At 31.9% G+C, this 19,364-nt stretch overlaps 1 protein-coding gene across 2 annotated transcripts in view; it reads right to left on the bottom strand.

The window, feature by feature from the left end:
• DENND1B (DENN/MADD domain containing 1B) overlaps window positions 1–19,364 on the bottom strand; it is a 212,554-nt gene that overhangs the window by 34,579 nt on the left and 158,611 nt on the right. For both annotated transcript variants that reach the window (XM_012726735.1, XM_012726736.1), the window contains one exon: window positions 4,106–4,196. In XM_012726735.1, coding sequence (XP_012582189.1) covers window positions 4,106–4,196 — 91 coding nt within the window. The remainder of the gene's footprint in view (window positions 1–4,105; window positions 4,197–19,364) is intronic.

Raw genomic sequence — 19,364 nt, 5'->3', positions numbered from 1 at the left:
TAGATATTTCAGTTCTTGATTCATTAGACATCAACTCTGATTACTATCTCCTAAGATTGCCAAATAAAATAAAAATTTGTTACATAGATACCTCCTTTATATCTCGTAAAGCAATTATTAAAGAAATTAGAAAGATACCAAACTAACACTTTGAAAAGACAGTTAATAGTGAGAATTAATCTGATCTAATATATGTGGTATAAAGGTCCAGTCTCTAAGTAAACTAAGATAACAGGAAAACAAATGATACAAATTGTAGTGCTTTAAATGTTAAAGGCTCTTATTTTCACAAAATTAATGAGACAAGCAGATTATTTTAATAAAGTTTAACAGAACACCAATTTTCTTCTTAAAAATGAATATGAATATAAAAAGAAATTCTTCAGAGTCTAACCAGATTATGAAAATCATATTAAGGAATTTCTTAGCATCATCTTTGTTAATCAATAAGTGGTTTTCTCACACTCAACTATTAAATGACTGTTTTTTTCTTGGCAAAGACTTTCTTGTCCAATGTATTTGTTTAAAATCTAGTGATAATTGCATACCAAAAAAATGTAAATTGGCCTAGCTTGGTTGAAGCCAGAAAAATACCATTAAACCTGATGTTTACCTAACACCCCTTCTAATTCCTTTGATAACATAGTGGAAAAATAGAATATAAGACTTTATTAGCTTGTATCAGGAAACTAAGGAAGAAATAATTAGTATTAATGGAGAGTAATCCCCTACTTCTATATAAATGGAAATGTTTCTCCCTTTTAAAGTTTAAATAATTGTATGTGCATTTAAGAAGTATTATTTTAAATATAAAAATTACAGAAAAGAATATATGAAATATTCAATATTCTTTAACTGCTTTAAAAAATATTTATACATAAAGAACTGGGGTACAGATTAGAGGTGTGGAGGGCTAAGAGGATTCACCAGAGACAGAGTGGGGAGCAGAACAAGCAGATCTACTGAAATACACTGCTGAGGGGAACAGCAAGCAGGACAGGAGAGGTCTGCCATGTTATGTGGGTCACCTTCCAGGCTGGGAACTGAACTTGTATTGCAATGGCTGTAGACAGCCTCATAGGGCTGTGCTTTAACCAACCCACTGAGCCACCAAGGAGGGTAAACTTACCTGCTTTCTTAGGAATCACTATTAGTGTGTATCAAATTGAATCTTTTTATTATTTTTAAACCTCTATAGATAATCTTCATGTTATATATTTGCTAATATTCTCATTACTTTACTTTTAATTTATGGTTTGATGATTCTAGTTTCTGACTAGAGTCATGATCAAGGACACAGTTTTGGAAAGACAAGCATACATTCAGTCTTTAACCAAAACTCTAGATTCAACATGAATTGAAATATCCTGTCTGACTTTTCTGCACTGCATGAGTTTAATCAGAGCCACAAAATTTATAAAGCCCCATGCATATTACCAATTAAAATAGTATACAAGTTGCAGCTGCAAAGATGCCTTTCTGAAATTTTCTATTTATTTTTGCTCAAAGGAACATAACTTTTTCAACTTCAGTGAATGTTGATTTTTTTCCCACAGAGATCTTTTTGAGTGCTTGATGTGTAAAAAATCTTTAAGAGATATCTAAGAGACAGGATGTTAGATTTTTAACCAATCAAAGCAGGGAAGAACTTGAATACTTTTTTATGTATGGAAATGTCTTCTAATTAAGAAAATGTCTTATCAAAACGTTTTATAGTTACTGAAGCAGCTTTGAAGCTAGGCAGATAAACGTTGAGTTTAGCTCTGGTACTTCTGGTGACCTTGAAAGAATTATTAAGTTGAATGCTCCATAAACATGGAGATTTCCAAAGTACCTTATAGAATGCTGTGAGAATTAAATGAAATATTTTTTTAGAGTACTTACAAGTTTCTGCTATATAATAACATTATTTTCATGTTAATATTAATATTCAATAAGTATGTACAATTGTCATAAACATTACTATGAGAAATGACAAAACTAAAACAATTCTCAATGAAGAACACATGGATATCATGACATAGTTTTCTTTCTCATAGTATGCATAATAAATATTTTAAGCTGATCTCCTGGAACAGCCTTGGAAACATTTATCAATCAATATAGATTTGAAATATACACACACATACACTCCCATGTGTACATATATACACATATACTCCATATGTATACATGTAAATGTATACATATAAATATATATCTTCATAATTCTGTTACTAATTTATTTAATAGTTCACATGATTTCAAATTTTACTAAAAATTATCTTCACGTATTTCTAAGACATTAACCTAAAATATAACACTGGACCAGCCAGGTATAATTTTTTAATCTACTTTCATTGACCAACTGAAATTGATACTTACTGAACTATATTTTTCTTTTTGGATCTGTATAGGTTCCTCCAAATTATGTTAAAGATTTAATTTTTTTTTTTAATTTTTAGAAAGAACAACAAAGTAGTTGACATTAAGTTGCACTTAAAATATAGCATTATGTAAGTCCAATGATGACTGGTGATCAATATTCTCCTATTCTCTTTTAAACAACAAAACCATTAGTGAAAAATTTTAGGACACCCAACCCACTAGGAAAGACATCTAAAGAGATAACTGGACCAACCATTAAAACTACAGAATTTAACAATACAAAAGTGTCAGTTCTACCCCATTACTGTCACACAATGTCATTTTCAATTCCATATAAAATGTAGCTCCACAGGTAATAAAGATAATGAGACAGCAGTTATGTAAATACTGAATAGGTGCCTCAAGCAATTTGTCCATGAGCTGACAATATTTTGCTTGTCTGAGTTAAAAAGTAAAAAGCCTTATTTTAACACAAAAGTTCCATTGAAGCTAAATCTTTCACTCAACTCAAAGCAAAGAACTGAATCATTCACATTCAGCTCACTGCTGAGTCAAGTAAAATAAGTTTTTTTCCGAAGCTAAATACTTTCAATGAAATGACAACTTGTATCAGAGTAAGGTCTAGTTTATAACTGTTTAGTTCATTTATACCTCCTTTAATGACCAAATCATATATTTTTATGGTTCAAAAATTATTTAATAATTTAATTTGGTGAAATTTTAATAGTATTAATACTAATAGTAATCGATTTGTCTTTTCATGTTTTATTTCTCAACTTTAGCATCTATTTATTCAAGTACAGACTAAAGACATTTTTCTAAATTAAATCTATAGATAGAGAAAAAATTATTATACAGAGAAAGAACAAACACACTGAAATTTGGGCTTGTTTAATTTACCCTGTATCTAGAAAAGTGTTGAGTACCTAGTTAACACTCAACAAATACTGGCTGAATACAAGAGGACATTTCAAGGACTCACACAAAATTCTCTGCCAGAGTCAGGATTAAATACTGGAGCAATCATGTGTAAACTTTCAGTTTGTAAGTCATTAACTCATTAGATAATTATAACACTTGGTACTTACATCTTAAGAAGCTAATTTATTAAATAAAAATCAAATATCACCTAGCTGATGTTTTACATATACAAAAATTATGACTCCTTCTGTTGCCTTAAATTAGTTCTTTTCACACTGACAAGTGAAATCTCAGGGATGGTAAGATGAAAATCTTGCTCTAAAGCTGCAGTGGTCAGAAAAGCAAAAGAAGGAAAATACCTGTATATAATAATACACTTATTTAAAAATGTAAAACAGATGTGATATTCAAAACTTTCTTTCTGGATTATATTACAATCTACCATTTCAATCATAATCTTATTTCTTTAATTTCTTCCCAGTAATACTCAATAGTATTTTTCTAGCAAAGAACACTAGTCAGGAGGGAAGACAGGAAGACATAAACTATTTGCTATCTTATGATACTTATTTCTAGTTATATTAAGAGATATGCCAGAGTATAACTACGTCATGAGACCACTGCTCATACCAGACCAACTGGTATTAAGCAAAATGAAATAATACCATAGCTGTAATAAGATTAAGTAATACACGTAAACATTTTATGTTTACGATAAAAAGTATTATTTATCAAGTAAATTACATCATAAACAACTGCAAAAAAGAAAATAATTGTTATTCAGAAAAAGGATAATCATACTGAAACTAGTCTTTACCTCCACAAAAGCCACCTGAAGTTATTTCTTCTTCAAATACATCAGAGAAGCCCCTTCCTGCATTTAGTTTTGCCAATCGACCATCGATAAACTGAAATATGAAAGTGTGAAATGTTAATTTGCATTTAGTTCATACAATTTTTATTTATATCAAACTAATAGACTCTCACAAATATAAATTATACATATACATGCACATAACGAGATACATATACATGATAATAACATCCTCAACTAAGTGAAAGGGGCTACTGCTTAAACATCAACTAGTTAAGTCACAAAAGGAGAAAGGTGCAGTGATAAACATCACAGGCACTGGAGAGGTTGCTCAATACACATGGTCTGCAGTGGGCACTGCTGCCTTACCACATCTTTTGCCCATGGTGCTGGGTCCTTCCTCACCGGCTCTGATTTTCTTAGTATTTCTCTCACAGAGTTACAGTAGACTTCAAGATGAACCTAGACTATGTGCTAAGCACAATCTGACATAGTAAACATCCAAGAAGTGGTAGGCATGGCCATTTTTAAGTGACTTCATCTAGTAAAATAAAACATTTCCAGTGTATAACCATTCCACACTAAAGCATAATGGACCACCACATAATTTTAACCATTTAACAATAAAACACAACTTTTAAAATTCATGGCATATGGCTTGTTTTAAATAATCAGAAATAAGATTATAATTTAAGTATAGTTCAGATAAACACAGAGTGACTTGACTTGCATATGACAGGGGTCTTAAGAGACTGGAGTGGGAAACAGACACTATCAAAAATTATGGAGATATTCTTCAAAATGTAAAAGAGTATTTTCTATCACCTGTCCTGCCCCATCTCTACCCTGGTTCCTATATAATAATGATCAGAATCTTGAAGGTATGAATAATATAGGTGATTATTATGTTGACCACCCTACGTAGAAACCAATAATGTCTTGCATACATATGTACTGTTGGTACTATTTTACTTTTGTTTTTGTTTATCTATGGCATTTGCAGTTAGTATCTCTTAGGATCATGAAAAATCTTATGTATAAGTTTTCTCCATTCAGATTGAAGGTGAAGTGACTTTAAGACTCCTTTCCATAAAAGGCAAAGAATAATATGAGAAATATTTCATGATCATTGAAAGGCAAACTTTAAGATTTGGTGGTTAGCACAGAATGTTCACTTTCATCCTGGAATTAATTCTGCCATATTCTTTTCACCCTGGAAATTTTAAATTTATGTACTATTTTTTACTTCAAAAGCAAATATCATCCTCAGCTGTCTATTTGAATGTTCAGTGGACAAAAATAAGAGAAGCTGTATAAGGCAATGCAATATCCCTCAGGATAATCAGCAGCATTTAGCATAAATATAAAGGCCATGACACAGAAATCTCTCACAGGTTAAATTAAGAAAGAATGACAAGTGAATCAACAGATTTCCATTCAAAAGGTATAATTACCTTTTTTATTACCCTGAACCGATTTTGACCAAAATGGTAGTAAGATGGTCCTAAATTGATATAACCTAAAAAGTTACTAGATGTAGTCATAGCCTTTTTTCTTTATTTTTGAGGGAGGGTGTTATGAGTTGCTTTCATAAAAATTAGAACTCCCAGGGGAGGGACTAGATATTAACTTTTATATCCTCATTCTGCTTGATATATTAGACGTTCCTATAGTATAATAGAAAATGAATATGGAATGTGGAGTATGAAAGAACTACATCGCAACTCTGCTACTTTATGAATTCGGGTAGCTTACCACCTCTGGGACTTTGTTCCACCTTCTTTAAGATAGAAATAATATAAGTATCTTACAGCATTTTGTTAATGTTAATTAAAATATTATGAAGTGCCAATATTGCAGCTACAGGTTAAATGTCAATAAAGTCTACTTTTCTATTGTCAAATTTTCCATCTCTATCAATTTCTTAGCATTTTCATTGAAGGATCACTGTCTTTTTATGTATGCATTTTCAATACCTGTATCAAGCAAAGTGCTTGATATATAATTTGAAAAGAATAAAAAATTGTTGAAGATTGAAGTACACTAAAATGATGCTGAAGGTTACATAAATGGCTTTAAACTTAATTGAAATATATAGAATTATTAATTTCATTCTATCTTAAACAGTAGTGACTTAAAACACTGGGATCTTTGCTACATATACTAAATGGTTAATTTGAAAATAAAGCCATCTAAAATGCTTGAAAATTTGAACATGTACACATTTTCACCATAGCATTATAAATCACACTAAAGGGATCAAATTTGATGGACTAAGTATCATTTTGGAAAAAATAAGGTGAGAGAAAAATGGTAAATTTAAAGTAATACATTACTGACAAGTACAAGAAAGTAACACATCCTTTTAAAGGCCTTATTTGCTTTAAAAGATTAAGACTATAAGACTTTCTAAAAGGTTTCATTTTTGTGTTTACTAGAAATAATCCTTCCATTTTCGTTTCAGTGGAGCTCAAATCTAAAATGAGATAAATCCACAAACTATTTACTGATTAAGCATTTTTGAGCATGAGTAACTACTTTGTTACTAGTGATTTGGGCCAACAAAAATTAATCACTAGGTAAAATGCCACATGTTATCACTGACTTTGCAAACAACCCTGTCAATGACAATTACATACTTAATCAACATACACAATTAATGAACATGCTTATATTGCAAAGGCTGATTTTAAGCACACACATATACATTAAATAATAAACACATACAAATGCAGACAATCATGAATTAACTGAAAATGAATTCCTCAAGGAGAGAAATGCTGCAGGGAACTGTTCTTTACACTCCTTTGTCTATTTTTGATTCAATAACAGCTTCCCCCCGCCCCTTAAGTGAGAGTTGGTGCATGGTTATGCCATTCTAATAATTCTGAAGCGTTTTATAGAAAGTAAAAAAAATAAGGCAATTTTTAGCTACTGTTGCAAGGATATCATTGTGAACTAAAAATTTCTCTGTTGGGAAAGCTATGACTTCCTATGTGCTATATAATCTGTAGACTCAATAATCACCAACTGCAATAATACATATCTTTAGGTAAATGGCAGAGTTTTGGGGAAAAAAACAGGTTGATACTAAAAGTAATAACAACCAACACTGTTAAAATCAATGGGAATATAGCACCAAAAAAATGGGTAGCTGGTGATTTTATGTTTGCTTTAAAATGATGCCTTTTATCAAAAAATCTAGTATTTCACTTTTTAAGCCTAAACCTAAAAATAAAATCTAAAAGTAAGCATGTTAAATAGCCAAAACATAACAAAATTAAAAAAATAATTTTATTGATATAATTTCATAGTACAGATTTCATAATTGTGTTTTAGATTAAATGTAGATTAATTTACATGAACTGGTTTCTCAAGATCAATTATATTATTCCTTCTAAATCAGCCACAATTTTACTAACCCATATCACATGATATTAACGTAGTGTGACAAGTTCTTACAAGACAGATGATTTTAAGCAGCAAAATTGCTTCCTGCTATTCTTTCTGATAATCAATCATATCACTAAAATTTCTCAAAACACTTTAATCTTCAAATAATCATTTTAATAGAAATTGAATCATTTTAAACACATTATCTGTTTTGGTAAATGCTTTTCAATAAGCAATACTTAAATGAAAACTAACATTTATCATTTCAATTTCAAAAGTAAACTAGACATAACATTATGATTTAAAAATACAGTAAAATATAAAGATTATACTTTATGGCAAGTTTCTTTACAGAAATATAAAAATATATTCTGAACAGATAAAACAGAAATTAAACCTGAGCGTATGATTAGTAGACCCATAAGAATGTATCTTTATTTTAAGACATAAATTGTATGCTTTTCACAATTTAATACTTCACAAGTCAGTGCATTTCTGACTTTTAATTTAAAAATCCAAAAACAAGTTATTTGATTAGCCTGTGTTAGTGGTCTGGACATATGTTACATGTCATTGTAATAAATCCATCAAAACTTAGTTCATAATAATTCAATTTCAAGATTCTTATATTATTTTAAAGAGATACTTGGTTTTTTCAAAAAGCTCATCAGGGAGTAAACAATTCTTTATCACAGAGAGGGCTGAAGGAAGATGGAGTGCTGTTCTTGATGCTAACAAAACAACCTTGTTACTGAAGCAAAGCAGTAGAAGCACTGAAGCAACAAAATAAACAAATCTACATATCCAAATTATTTTATCAGCCTGGAAGAAAAATTACCATATCTCAAAAGTTTATTTCATATTAGAAACCCTCCTTGGGCACAAGGAAACTAAAATCTTCAGAGCTACAGAATATTTGTAATTGAAATATTTATAAATTTAAAGAAAAAATATAGTCAAAAATGCTTTAAATATATGCTAATTTTTTAAATTTATTTATTTATTCATATGGAACTGGGGTACAGGCCAGAGATGCGGAGGGTGAGAGGATTCACCAAAGACAGAGAGGGGAGCAGAACAGACAGATCGACGACGAAGTACACTGCTGAGGGGAGCAGCAGGTGTGTCAGGAAAGGTCTGCCTCGCCATGTGGTCACCTCCAGGCCAGGCGGGAATCTAACTCACGCAGAAGTGGCCCAAGCTTCTCAGTGCAGTGCTTTAACCCGCTGCGCCACCAGGGAGGGCCCAAATATATGTTAATTTTTCAAGGATTCCTTCTACATAATGCTTTGGGCTAAAAACATAAGTAGTCAAATTTAAGTATTTCTTCTTACGAATACTAATTAAACCTTGACAGATTAGCAAATATTACATTAGAGTGTTACAATAAACTAAATCAAAGGATATTTGTAGAACCCTGCTAAATACAACACATTTAGTAGTAACTCTATATAAACAAAAGCTACTGTAACAAGTGGGAGTAAGGTAGGTTAGTTTAGAGCTTTAACCAAGAGACTTAAATTTGTGAAGGGTCAGAAACTGTAATTTTTATGCCATTTCAAAGATTGCATAATCATATGGCTATCAATATACTAAATGAGACTACTTCGGTAATGTGAATAGGAAAATACTTTGAAGACTATATGAAGTTATTCAAATCCATTTATTATTAGAAACAATAACTCAAAACAACTTAAGTGGAACAATGTCAGTATCTTTAGGGATATATCTATTAGACATAAAGTAATTTCAAAAACAGATATTTGGATCAACATATGCACAATGGGATATTATTCAGCAATCAAAAATGAAACTAATGCTATTTGCAGCAACATGGATGGAGCTAGAAGGATTTTGCTCAGTCAAATAAGTCAGAAGGACAAAGAAAAATATTGGATGGTTTCACATATGGGAGGAATATAGGAGAACCAAATAAGACATCAGGGGGGAAATAAGAACAATACAAAACACAATACAACAGAACAGTGATAAACTAGAGACATCCTGCATGGGAAGGGGAGGGAAAGGGGTCCGAAGGAGGGAGGGAGGAGCACAGGGGATATGGTGATGATGCAGGGGTGAATTGGGGGAGGAAATCTATGGGGACTACACCTGAGGGGGGAAAAAGAAAACACTGTTTAAAAATGAACAATGATGTGAAAAACAAAACCCATCAATGAAAAAAAAATAAGTAATCCAGGTTCTTTTCTATATTACTGAAATGGAAGACAGAAACAAAGAGATAAAATTCAAGCTTTACTGATACTTAAACATCTATTTTAGGGGCTCGGAGATATAACATGAAAAAAGAAATGCAATAAAATATGTAGTATGTTAAAGGATTATAGGATTATGAATGATTTATGAATAAAGGAAATGTTTAAGAGAATTGTGGGAGTGTAGGGAGCAAGGATCTTTCAATTTCAAATAGTGTGGTCATGGTAGAGCTCATGGTGAAGACAATATTCAAGCCAAGACTCAAAAGCAACAAGGGAAAAGTCATGTGTTTTAAGGAAAAAGATTATAGTTGAGGTAAATGCCCTTGCACTGAAGCCAGAGCAAGCATGTACTCAGCAAGTCTTGGTATACCAAGCATTAGACATCTATAGAAAAACAACTGATCAACAACAAAAACACCTGAAGCAATTAGAAAAGAAATTCTACATGTGCTAAACATCACATTTATCTAAATTCTCCAACTCTTCCTCCCACAAACTGTTTTCTGTTTTCTAGGGTCCACACAAAAATCACTGTTTTGATATGTTTTTCTAAATACAATTTTCTTTTTCTGTGTGTAGAAGAAATGGAGTGTAAGCCATTGGAGTGTAAGTGGGGGGTGGCAAGGAATCACCAGAGACAGAATGGAGAACAGAACAGGTATATTTACTGAAATACACTTCTACAGGGAGCAGTGGGTGAGAAAGGAGAGGTCTATGCACCATATGGAGTCAGCTCTCTGGCCAGGAATCCAATTCAGGCCAGAGGAGTGGCAGAACTGAGATTTAACCCGCAGGCCCCTAAGGAGGCTTTAAACACAGTTTTATTTCTCTACTAAGTAAAACAAGCATATGCTATTTCTTCTTTGGATTTACATTTATTTCTCTAGCTGTGTCTGTTGCTCTGTTCCTCCTCACAGTAAAACTCAAAAGAGTTGTTAGTAATTTTGTCTCCATGCGCTCTCCTCCCAGATACTTTAGTCACAATTTCTTCCCTCCGGGAAAATTACTCTTGCTATGGCCATCATACCTTCCCATTACTAAATACAGTAATGTGGTCAATTCCTAGACTTATTTTAATGAACGTGCTCAGAGAGTTCCACAGAGCTGAACCCTCCCTCTTCGGTATTCCTTTCTCTACTTGGTTACTGTCTGTACTTCTCTCCACTAGTCACCTTTGGAACTCCAACTTTACTCTTCTCTCATTGCTACCTTCTGTTATTTTCCAGTCCCTGGATTTCTTTTCTATTTACATGTCATTTCCATTTAGAACACACTTCTTTGGTAATCTCAGCTGATCACCATTATAATAGAATACATATTGATGAGTCCAAATATACATTTCCAGTCCAAATTTCTCCTCTGCGTACTAATTCATACTTTGTCCAATTAATACCCTATTTGGATACCTAAGAGGCATCTGGAATTTATTTTATCCTAAACTGCATTCTTGTTCTGACCAAAATCTCTTCTGCCCATAATCTTCCCCATTTCAACCATTTTCTCAGATCAAAAATCATTGGATAAACTATGACTCCTCTTTCTCTAACATTTAATATTAAATCTTTCAGAATATCCATTGATTTTTAGCTTCAAAATAGAGCCATAATCTGACTAGTTGCATCATATTTTACACCAGTCAGTTCCAACTGCTATTACTTTTTATTTAGGTTGCGCAACATCCTTTTAAATCCTCTTTCACTTTGCTCTGACCACCATCAGGCAATAATCTCTAGGAAATCTACACTGACTATACTATATTAAATATACTTTCCCCTGACCTCTAGTAGTCTCCTTTTACTGTTCTATTTACTTTTCCACAGCACTCATCATCTCTGAACATTTTACATAATTTATTGTCCTTCCCCTTCCCAGTAGAAATAAAAATTCACAAAATCAGAGATTCTTTATAGCTTTTTTAAAAAATATCTCCCAGCACCCAGAATATTGCCAGGTGTATAATAAATACTCAAATTATACTGCTAAATGAGGGAATGAATAAAAGAAAAACATAGGTGAATCGTTTTAAAATTTAGTGTGCATATTTGAATGGTATTTCATTAATAACAAAAGTTCTTGGGTTTTAGTTCAGCAATTTTGATCAGAAATTTTGAAGGGTAAGACTCAAAAGATACTTCTTTACAGACTTCCCACGTTAACTCTGATATAAGAAGTTTCAGAAAACACATAAGAAACACTGTTTAGGATACAAATCTCGCATCCATTCAAATGGCAAATGTTTCTTAATACTCCAAAACTCTTGAAATTTAATCACTAGTAATGAATGTACTGATCCTAGTCACAGACTATCTACCATAAAGAACTATGATGCTCCTTTTTAAAAAGATTAATAGGAAAATGTAGAAATTTATTTTAAAAATTACACTAAACGCTTTCTAAAATTTTACAAATTCTTTACCAACACAAAAAGGAAACAATTGGCTGATAACCCACTCCTTTCATCCATCTTCTTATTAAATCAGAAGGTGATCACATATAGCACTCTATAAAATGAAGAGAGGACTCTGGAACATAGAATTTCTACTTTTATATACTACGCCATTCTGTGTTCCCAGGTTTAAAATTATAAATACCACTTAACCTAGAGGGCAGCAACTTATGATTTCTACAACTGTCAGATTATCCCTAAATGAGATCTACATACCCAATTTAAAAAATTTTTCATCTACCAAATTTGTTCAAACATTTTCATACTTATTCCTTATGTTAGAAAGATATTCTTCAGTTCTTATTTATTTACTTAACAATATTAAATTCCGACTATATGCTATATATTATGATAAAATTTTTTTAAAAAAGGTGTTTCATCTTTGTCAAGTTTACTATTCAAGGAGTCAAACATGCAAATACAAACCCAAAATATTGAAAGTGGGATGGGAAAAAAGTGTATATGGAAAAGAAATATCTGAACTGAGTTTTAAAGAATGATTAATTTAGGTAATGTAAAACAGAGAAAGTATTCAAACCACCTAAGAAGGAAGAAACACATATAAATATATTCACTCATTTATTCTTTAGAAGCCATTAACTTTTAATGGCTTCTTGGATACAACACTTGGGAGAGCTACCATTATAACTACTACATAAACTCTCAGTAAATTAATTCAATCATCCTATAATTTAGATTTATAACATGAAAAGTTTCAGTTATAAAATATTTAATGGATTTATAGTATTTATTTTATTACGTAATTATTGTAAAAATTGAACTACATTAGAAAAGTCATTCAAATAGTACCCAGATATATCACTACCCAATGTTGTTTTTATGTATTTATAACTGCTATCATCAATTTTCTCTATTAAAACCCAGGTTTAGAAGATAAAGACAAGAAACCATTTTCAGAGAACTAATAGCAAATAGATCATCATGACTATTACAAATTTATATGAGAAGTTTTAAGAAAAGATTAGAGAGAAAGAAGCTGGAAAATTAAGAACTTTGTGGAGGAAAAAAGAACATTGTGTGCCAATCTAGAGGTTTGAACTTCATCCAAAATATAGTGGGAAAGACTTAAGATCTGCTTTTCTGAAAGAACACTCTTTAAAGTAGAATGGAAGATGGGTTGAAAGGGGTAAAAAAATTAAAGAATATAAAACCACTTCCCCAACTTAAGTTGTTAACACTAAAATTAGAAAATCTAGAAGGCAAAATCAACAGAACTTGAAAAACAATTGGAAACTGGATGAAAAATTGTTGGCAGTGATGGCATGAGACAAAATTACACTTAATGTTTTCGTTTAGGCATATTAGAGTTTTTCTGATTTATTCTCCTAATTATACTGAGGATATGTATTGTGTCAAGAATTCCACAGGCGTGATTGTGTGTTTCTCAATGAATTTTGATCAGGAGGTATATAATGTCAATTTATCTTACTACTACTGGTGGTGCTAACTTTTGTTACCTGAGAAAGGTGGTATCTGCAAGGTTTCCCAATTACAAAGTTATAATGTTTGTGTTTTTTATAACTAATAATTTGGGGAAGTATATTAACCTTTTAAAAATCTATGATAAGTGCAAAAACACACCTCATAATCTAGCAGATAAGCTTCCAAACATTAGGTACCAAGTAAATGTTTACTAAATAAATAGATTACCAACTACAGTGCTTTAACAATTATATGATAAATTTCCAATTAAACCTTTAGAATTAAAATACAGTATGTGTAAATACAATACACACACATGCATATACACACACATACCTACCTACATACATATAAAATTAGGATCTGAAAGCATATGCTTAATGTATCAGAAAACAATTTTCCTATAACCAAATTAGCTAATTATCACCCTATTTTTCTCATACTCAATGACCATAATCTAGTTATGACTCTATGATATAGTACTTTATCAAATGCTTTAAAAAAAAATCAAGATGTATCATAGCTACTAAATTTGTAGCTATGTGCTATGGTAGTATTTCTTCAAAGAACTTCCAGAGATTAGTTGGGCATGACCTACCTTATCAAAACTACACAGAATGCATTTGATCAAATCATAAATTTCCATTTATTTCCTTGCAATAACACAATTAGTTGTCCAAGGTCCATCAGACTCTTAAAATGGATGTTAATACAATTTGCTGGTGAGTTAAGAAACGGATATGTAGATATTATAATTAACCACAAAAGGATGTTGTTCATATAATTAAAATCTGATGGAACCAGTGACATGTTTGCAAACTGGAATGGTGATTTCATTAAAGATGGATTTTCTTGATTATTATGTTATTTATATATTATTTATGAATATATTGTTATTCTTTGGTCATAATAAATGTCACAATACTTTCTTGAAACAGAACTCTATCTCCTTAATTTCAGAGTCCTTATCTATATAATTTATGACTGTTATCACTGTAGTATGGAAATATTTTAGTATTTAACATTACTTTTTATATGTAGTAATAAAGGCATGCTATAGAGAAACTTTATTAAAATTTATTTACCACCCAGTATTGGCAATAAAATAAAATAAACATACAGAACTGAATTACATGTCATTTTAATATTGGAAAAGTTCATAATCTATAGAGAAAACTGACAGGTAAATATAAAGAATTATTGTAAGTGCCAATATGAAAAAATAGGTGTGGTCACTATACTTGATTTCATATTTCCATGTACTCTCTCATCTATGTGCTTTAGTTGGCAATTCTTCCTCTCAAATGTCAATAAATTCTGTCTTCTCTGTTTCACTCTATTTCTTCTTTTACCACTCTATTCCAACCACCATCAGTTCTTTCCTGGACTATTGCCACCTATCTCTCTAATACATTTTCACAGAATAATCTAGGCAATCTTTATAAATATAAATCAAATCTAGTCACTTCATGGCTAACACTTCCCAGTAACAGGTTGTTTCATTTACAATGAAATATAAACTCTAATGCCTTCAAAGCCATGTGTGATTTGACCCTTTCTTGCCCTTCTGACCTCATTTAATACAACTCATTTCCCTGTCCACTACTGATTTAATTCCAATTCTAGCGCATGGAAATTTCTCTAACTCCTAGACATTTTTGCAATAGCAATTCCCTCTACCTAAAATGATGTTCCTTCTTTGATATTTTCAAAACCGCTTTCTTCTTTAGATTTACATCACATCTCCAGTAAGACCTTCCTGATTACTCAATCTATATCTCATGTGCTCTGAACTTATGTCACTTGTTGTTTTCTTTCTTTATTTGTTGTTTGCTAATCCATTCCCTTTATTAGAAATATCAACTTCATGAAAGTAGGCTATCATCTCTGAATCTCATGTTGTCTATACATAATTGTTAAAAGTCGATAACAATGTTTTCAAAGCGATACAGATATAGAGAATGGACTGCAGACATAGTAAAGAGAAGGGGAATCAGAGAAGGCTTTAGAGTGGTGAAGGAAGATATAAAAAAAAGCTCTATGGCAAACATGTCATAGGAAAAATTTTATAAGTCAAATATGAACAGAGATTGAGGAAAAGAAAGGACTGGGAATGTTAGTGTTGATTTTTAAGTAGTCTATGGAAGAATGACAGGAAGCAAAATTAATACTAGTAGTTAGGCATAGTACACATAAAACTTTACCATGTGAAAAAGTGCTTGAAATAATATTTAATATATTTGGATCTTAAAACTCTATAAAGAAACTAGGCAAGGATTTAAAGTTTAGTAATGAACAAGAATCTTTTACTATGTGATATTCTAAGAAAGTGGGACACCCAGGATACAGTGCAAGAGCACTCGAATCCAGAGTTGATACTATTAAGAGTGGGGGCAGACAAGCCACTAGTGACACACAGTGGAGTGACCAGGAACTCCAAGCTAAAGGTTGAATATAATATATATATATATATATATATATAACTGAAAACTTAATTTTACTTAATGAAGTAAAGAGAAGGGTAAATTAACCAATAATTAATTTAAAATATTTTCAGTTTAAAATAATCATAGATTTATTATTCTATAGAATGCACAATATGTATGAATGTTTTGAAATAATAACAAAGACTTATGAAATGTTGTGCTAGTCAGTGGACTCCAAAAGTCACATCTCCATTATTAAATGAACATGTATTCTCTTCTACCACTGTAACAGGGTGGTCCCCAGGAAAAGGGGAGCATCCTGGTTCCCCTGTCCCACCCAAAGGTGGACAAAGCCCCACCCATGGAGGTGAAGAAAGCTAGACAGAGGATATTGGAGAAGGAAGAGATTGAAGAGTCAGAAGAAGACCAGAGGGAGGCACATGGAGCAGAGAAACATGTGACGAAGCAGCTCTTGTTTCTTGGGCCTGGACTGGTTCAAACAGATATGGTTGAGAGACCCGTGGGGAGACTGACAACGGCAGCTTTTATCTTGATTTTGATTTTGCTCTTTTCCCCCCAGACTTATCTGGACTTTTCTGGCCCTTTTCTATGGGTCCCGGCCAAAAGGTACTTTAGACTGTGACAGGCTTTTAGGCCTTGCTTTGGGCCAATCCCACAAGGGGATGGGTAACTTTAGTTGCTTGATTTAGAAACTATATTCTTTGCCTTTATGTATGGTTTACTGAGTTGTATTAAAGTTCCTTTTCATTAAAGGTCTTATTTGCTTTGTCTTGATGGGGCGTTTATAAGAACCTATTCAGAGCAAGCAGGACATCTGTTTGAACGGAAAACTTTAGGGCACATATAAATTATGAAAAAAGCTAAGAAAGGTTTTTAGAAGAACAATGGAAGAGGTTTTTCCAATTTGAATCTACCTAGCATCTTCCTCCCTGACAAATTAAGAAGATGAGCAAGATGAATTAACTTTGGGGAGATGAATAAAAGAGCTAAAAGAGGGGTTATGTTCACTAAGATCCTATAAAGGCTGTAGTTCTCTATACTAGGCTCTTCTTGGTTGGATACAAAATTTCAGTCATAGTCCTTAACCATAGGAGCTGCAGAGTAAAATAAGGAGAAAAAATTTAAAGCTATGACTTTAATAACAAGCAATATGTAGGAGAAAATAATTCCGTTATTGTGCAAGTGTAATGTGAGATAAAGGCAAGACACATAAAAATAATGGTTTAATATCTTTGAAAAACTACTAGCTAAACAAAGACAGTGATGTCAGAGATGTGGATTTAAGAAGCTATTCCTGGGATTTCTTCCAAATCCATTATCTGGAGAGGAATTTATCCAAATGGAACCTACTATCATCTGTCTTAACTGTGTTTATTTCATGATATCAAGGAATGTTAGAGCAAAAAGGTACCTAAAATTTAGTGAACATTTATCCTAACTTATGTTGCATATACAGAGACTAAGACCTAAAAGGTAAGAAATTAATTTATCAATGAGCACAGGCTATTAATGATTAATAAAAAAACATTTTAGATATGATTTTACATAATACAGAATTTAAACATCAGTAACTTAAATAACTAATAGTTAAAATAATAATAAAGAAAACTACCAGAAAATTCCCTTTGTTAGAAAGACCCTGCCACTGAAAAGGTGACGCCTTTTTCAAATGGAAATTCTTTTTTTTCTGGTTTTATCATGTTTCTCCAAATAATATATTATTTAATTTTCCTGCTTTTGGACATTACATAAAAGGCATTGTTTTTCTTTTCACTTAGTTCACTCATTTCCAGTTTTGCTACACTCATTTCCCTGCTGTGTAATTTCTATTGTATAAATAATGATTTATTCATTTTAATATTGACAAATAAGCTAAGATTACTATGCAAATTCTGCTGTTATGACCACTTGTGGGATGTGATTTGGTGGACAATTCACTTATTGTTGGGTCATAAAAAATTCACATGATTAAGTGGTCATGACAAAGTGTATTCCAAACAACTTGCATAAAATTTGTTCTTTTGTTCTATGACTTTACAAAAACTAAGGATTTTCAAGTTTTTAAAACAGCCAATATTATATGAGATGATAAATCATCATTTTTTAAATTTTTCTAGTAGTTTATTTTTACATATTTTTGTGCCTTTTTCCATCTCAGTTTTCCATCACCAAATCACCCATGTGCCATCTCACCTTATTGTGTTTTTTATTTGTTTCTCTCTGATTACAAATGAGGTTGATTGTACTGCTATCTTTATTGTCATTCAGGTTTTTATTTGTATGTGTTCATTATTCTTTTGCACAATCACACCATACATTTTTTACTAGTATGCAGGAGTTTGTTGCTTTATATTATGATGTTAATCCTGGTGTCATTCATATGCACTGAAAATATGCAATACATGGTGTGTTTTGATGATCAAAAGTTATTAACTCTAAGAGTCAACGTTTTTTATTCATACCTTAAGAAACTTGTCTCAAACCAGTAATGTCAGTTTGCTCCAGTTCTGTATGTCTCCCTTTCTAAATTTTTATACTGTGGGCTTTTTTCTACAATGGTAATAGGTAGCACCATATTCAGACAGAAACATTTAGTGTTGTACAGATCAACTAGGCAGAAAAAAATCAGTGACATAGTAGTCTTTTGGGGTACATTATAGAAGTTTTAGTCAATAAAATTGAATTTTTATTCAATTTTGTATCGTGGCCTTAAGTGCTGAATTCATATTGCTAACCTTTCACTTAAAAATTGTCATGCAGAATAAAAGAAGCAAGTGTTAAGAATATATGCATGAAGAGGGCGTCTTAGTCTTACACTCTTTTATGGGAACAATGATGTAAACCAATGTTAACACGATAAAAATATTTTTTTAAAAAAATGAAGATTATGTGAATTAAGAGACTTTCTGTGATGACATAATGGGTAAAATGTTCTGATTCTGATGTTTAGCTACTGTTTTTTCAAGTGACAATTATATTATCTAAGTGGAGATAACCAATGTAACTATGATTTTTCTTTCTGAACTTGGAATCTATAAGGTTTACAAAACTTTAAAAGTTACCTATTAATGAATTTTTATCAACTAGACTACACTGTGACTGCACAATAAAACTATGGTCTCTTGGCCCTCCCGGTGGCACAGTGGGTTAAAGCACAGCACTAAGAAGCTTAAGTCACTTCCCTCAGGAGTTCGATCCCCACCTGCCCCCAGAGGAGATGGCACTGCAGACCTCTCCTGACCAGCCCACTGCTCCCCTCAGCAGTGTACTTCGTAGATCTGCCTGTTCTGCTCCCCACTCTGTCCCTGGTGAAT

Source organism: Condylura cristata, unplaced genomic scaffold, assembly GCF_000260355.1.
Source record: "Condylura cristata isolate star-nosed mole 26May11 unplaced genomic scaffold, ConCri1.0 scaffold00018, whole genome shotgun sequence".
Lineage (NCBI taxonomy): Eukaryota > Metazoa > Chordata > Mammalia > Eulipotyphla > Talpidae > Condylura > Condylura cristata.
The sequence above is the reverse complement of the archived record's forward strand: the minus strand, read 5'-3'. Positions and strand labels throughout refer to the sequence as shown.